Source organism: Sander vitreus, chromosome 10 (assembly GCF_031162955.1).
Source record: "Sander vitreus isolate 19-12246 chromosome 10, sanVit1, whole genome shotgun sequence".
Lineage (NCBI taxonomy): Eukaryota > Metazoa > Chordata > Actinopteri > Perciformes > Percidae > Sander > Sander vitreus.
Window position 1 is genome coordinate 33,112,336 of NC_135864.1, and position 4,388 is coordinate 33,116,723.

The 4,388-nt window shown below is 46.9% G+C and overlaps 1 protein-coding gene across 1 annotated transcript; it reads left to right on the forward strand.

Annotated features, from left to right (window-relative positions):
- The first annotated feature begins 3,299 nt into the window (after positions 1–3,299).
- Positions 3,300–4,388, forward strand: LOC144523999 (POU domain, class 3, transcription factor 4-like). Its single transcript, XM_078259950.1, has one exon. The coding sequence runs from the start codon at positions 3,300–3,302 to the stop codon at positions 4,386–4,388; it is 1,089 nt and encodes a 362-aa protein (XP_078116076.1).

Consider the following 4,388-nt stretch of genomic DNA (forward strand, 5'->3'; position numbering starts at 1 on the left):
GCAGTCAGGACTTAACATTGTTCATTTATTTTCTAATTAACAATGTTAAGTCCTGATTGCATTCATTTCTTTTCTGATCATCACAGGTCTGAAATGAGTACACATATTTCCCACATAAATAATGAGGGTAGATTGATATGTTTCAGTTCAGGGTTCAGCCACAGGAGCAGGGATTTAGGCTTCATGGGGAAAGTTTTCAAAGGTCATGCCACGAAGTGACAGGTCCCGCCCTGAGGCCCGAGGCTGTCTCAACAGCAGACTGATGCTGATTTATCTCTATAGGCTGCAGCCTGCTGCTCTAAACCGGACAGGAGAGCAGTTAGGCTTAGGAAACCAAAGTCTAATGACCCCCATCATTAGACTTTGGTTTCCTTGGGGGGGGGGGGAATAATTCATATTTTCGGGGGAAAAAAAACTATATTGGGCCACATGTAAACCAACTCCATTAACATTTTACCATTTAAAAAAAATATATGACCACAAAAGCAACGGCAAAACTGTATCACTCTTGAATTATCATAGCGAGATAGAAGATATTATAAAGGCCTTCTGAACATATTATAAAGATAGAACATAATATAAAGGCCTACTGAAAATGACAAACATTGAAGGAGGCAGACACGCCAAACCTCCATTGGAAAAGTATTATTTTTTTGCCTCAGTGGTGATCTGGCAACGTGAGTGAGCCCATTTAAAATCAGTAGGCTACTCCCCAAATAATGAGCACTAATATTCCTGTTTTTTTAAAAGCCCATGATAGTGTATTACAGGCAGGAAGTCATTAGATTGAAAGCATTTTTGTTCATTATTCATTTAATCGGAATAACAACTCATCTAGATAGTTACTTGTTTGACAACATGTATATAATTTAATTTAAGCGTAACATTATGGGCCCATATAAATACGGTATGATGTTTCAGGGGGAAAGGCATCAAAACACTATATTTTGTTTTCTCTGAAAAGTGGGTTTTATTCCTTCGCGATGATGCCCTACTCGATGTTTATAGTTAACAAATATTTTAATTTACTCCACTGCCTACAGAAAATAATCGGAGTCAGAAAATAATCAGCAAAAGATTCCCTCAAAGCCGCCAAAAAAACACAAACAAGCAGCTATAAACATGACAAACAACCACAAACTACCATTTTATAAAGATAAAATTAAAGAAATTACGAGTGATTAGTTTGTGTTATGTGCACCTCGGTCGGGAGAGCCTGCAGTGCTGCATGGTGTAAGTGTAGCAGGGCTGGCTCGGGTTATCTGTGAATGGGCTCTTTATTGGAGGCGCGGAGCGGGGATTTGCCTTTTATTCGCCTCGCTATGGAAACGCGCTCGACGGCAGAAAAATGTTGATGTGAATAAAAGGAATCAGCACAAGGAGCGTTTCTAGAGAAGCATCTGTTACACTTAGAAACTTAGACTATCGAGAGCAATACAACCCCCTCTCCAAGTCCCTCTCCTGTCAGCTTTATGCTCCCAAAAACGCACACTTTATTTTTTGTAACAAGACCAAAAATAGGCCTATTTAAGATGTAATTTTCTTTGGCTATTTTGCGCGTGGATTCAGTTAAGCCACATTTAAAACCTCAAATTTTTAAATTGTTAAAAGCGACAGGCTCAGATTTACTCAAATTAGTTTGTAGGATAGGCCATTTTTCTTGAGAATTCATTCTCCAAAATCAATTCGCTTTGGCGTGTCATTTAATACGACACGTATGAAAATACAGGAATTGTAATGAAATAACCCTACTGCCATTGTGCTAAAAAAAATGAACTAAGTGTTTGCATTTAATTCTGCATAATTTCATCCCAGAACAACTCAAAAGAAGCAACCCGGTTCAGCAAACTAGGCCACTCGATCAACCGTGCCATTCCCATCAAATATTCAGTCACTTTTCAATGAAGTTTCAAAGAGTAAACAGCTTGAAGAATTTACAGCCACACTGGAATTAGAATAAGAACACAACAACAAACAAATACATGTGTTGAATTATTTCCCACCCATCTACAGGCCTACAGAATGTCCTGTCATAACCCGTCCCTCCCAGCCGCTGTGTGTCATTCCTCCGGTTACCGAGGCCCCGTCCACCCTCCAGCGGCCCCGTCCACCCTCCAGCGGCACCGTCCACCCTCCAGCGGCACCGTCCACACATCCAACCCGCGGTCGGCTCACCTGCTCCAGCCTCCTCTCTGTCTCTGTCTCCACAAGCAGCTCCTCGGCTCAGCGCTCTTTAATGACTTTCTGGTGGCTGCAGCCTTCTTTTATTTCTCCTAAATGTATGAAAATGTATGCAAATTTAAATCAAGCTTAACCTGGGAGCTCGAGCAATATATTTAATGGAATTTCAAACCAGTAAGGAGACTGGGACGCAGTCGTCCTCTAATGGCAAATATAATTACGCAGCTAAGTTAGTTCACATTTATGCAGATAGATCTTTTACAACTCTGAGAGGAACTGATGAGATTCTTAAAGACTGGAAGTGTGTAGTGCGTGAGGACACATTTATTTCTTTGAGAAAATGTAGAAATGTTGAAGTTTTAGGCTGTAAACATGTCCGATGAGTGCATGATTCCATGTGGGGAAAAAAGTGTGAGGTGTGTTTGGCCTGTCAAATAAATGTTAATTTTTTTTAAATATATTATGGAAATCCTATTTTAAATAGGCCTACTAAATTGCCATTATAGGCCCAGGCCATGCATTATTTTTGTCTGACCAAATGGTTATGGATAATGAATGTCCTGTGCGTAAAACTCTTCCGCGTAAAACACTATCTTGAGAAGCTCATGCTATAAACACCTGGAGAAGTATTCTCTAAAAGTTAATAATTAGCAATGAGAACCGCTCTTAGTTTGATTGTATCCTTCTACATTAAGTGCTGGCACGTCTAACAAATGCCATTGCGCCTTAATCTCCTCCTTCGCACGCGCTCAAGGGTGACAGGAGAAGCAATAAACTCGTGCGTAAATCAGTTGGAAACTTTAATTAATAAACAGGAACTGCGCTCCACGCGCACATCGTTGCACAGCCAGACCCACTGGACCAGCATTCCGTCTCATTTCCGGTTCGACTGCCTGTAACCCTTTCCTATCCGCAGATCTGCTTCCACAGGCGGAGTTTTTGGCAGTCTGCGCCGCCATTGGTCGAGACGCGTCGTCACTGCGTCTCCGTCGGCCTGTGAGTGGCGGTGGAGGCTGTCAGTCAATGGCAGGCTGCTGCCGAGACTCCAGAGAGAGGGAGATGTCAGAGGCTGAGCTGCTCCCTTCCTTCAGTAGCACTAGCGGGGTTCAGCAGCCAGCATGGCCACAGCTGCCTCCAGCCCCTACACCCTGCTCAGCTCCAGTCCCATGATCCACCCGGACAGCCAGGCCATGCAGCCTGCTAGCCCCTACAGAGGCCACCAGAAACTCCTCCAAAGTGACTACCTGCAGAGCGTCCAGAGCAACGGACACCCTCTCGGGCACCAGTGGGCGAGCAGTCTGTCGGAGGGCAGCCCCTGGTCGGCCTCCATGGAGCAGCAGGACGTAAAACCCGGCCGAGAGGACCTGCAGCTTGGCATCATCCATCATCGCTCCTCGCACGTAGCGCATCACTCCCCTCATCACAACAACCATGGCAACCACCCGGGAGCCTGGGGAACTCCAGTGTCCCATAACTCCTCCATCACCAGCGGGCAGCAGATTAACATCTACTCGCAGACGGGCTTCAATGTCAACGGCATGCTGGACCACGGTGGTCTCACACCTCCACCCAACCCGCAGGGCCAAGGCATGCACCCGGGCCTCAGGGACACGCTCAGCCCCGAGCACAGCGACCTCGGCGGCCACCACTGCCACGACCACTCCGACGAGGAGACGCCGACTTCGGACGAGCTGGAGCACTTTGCCAAGCAGTTCAAACAGCGGAGGATCAAGCTGGGCTTCACGCAGGCGGACGTGGGTTTGGCTCTGGGCACGCTGTACGGGAACGTCTTTTCCCAAACCACCATCTGCAGGTTCGAGGCTCTGCAGCTGAGCTTTAAAAACATGTGCAAACTAAAGCCGCTGCTGAACAAGTGGCTGGAGGAGGCAGATTCGTCCACAGGCAGCGCTAGCAGTATAGACAAGATAGCAGCTCAGGGGAGGAAGAGGAAGAAGAGGACATCCATCGAGGTCAGCGTCAAGGGGGTTCTGGAGACGCACTTTCTCAAGTGTCCCAAACCCTCCGCGCCGGAGATCACCTCGCTGGCGGACTCGCTGCAGCTGGAGAAGGAGGTGGTGCGCGTGTGGTTCTGCAACCGGAGGCAGAAGGAGAAGCGCATGACGCCGCCGGGAGAGCCGCCGCCGCACGAGGGACCCTATTCTCACAGCGGGAGCGCGGGAGACGCCTCCTCGTGCCATGATCTCTGA

Excerpts from the sequence above, each read along its gene's own strand:
- LOC144523999 (XM_078259950.1), top strand. The coding sequence starts at position 3,300 with ATGGCCACAGCTGCCTCCAGCCCCTACACCCTGCTCAGCTCCAGTCCC.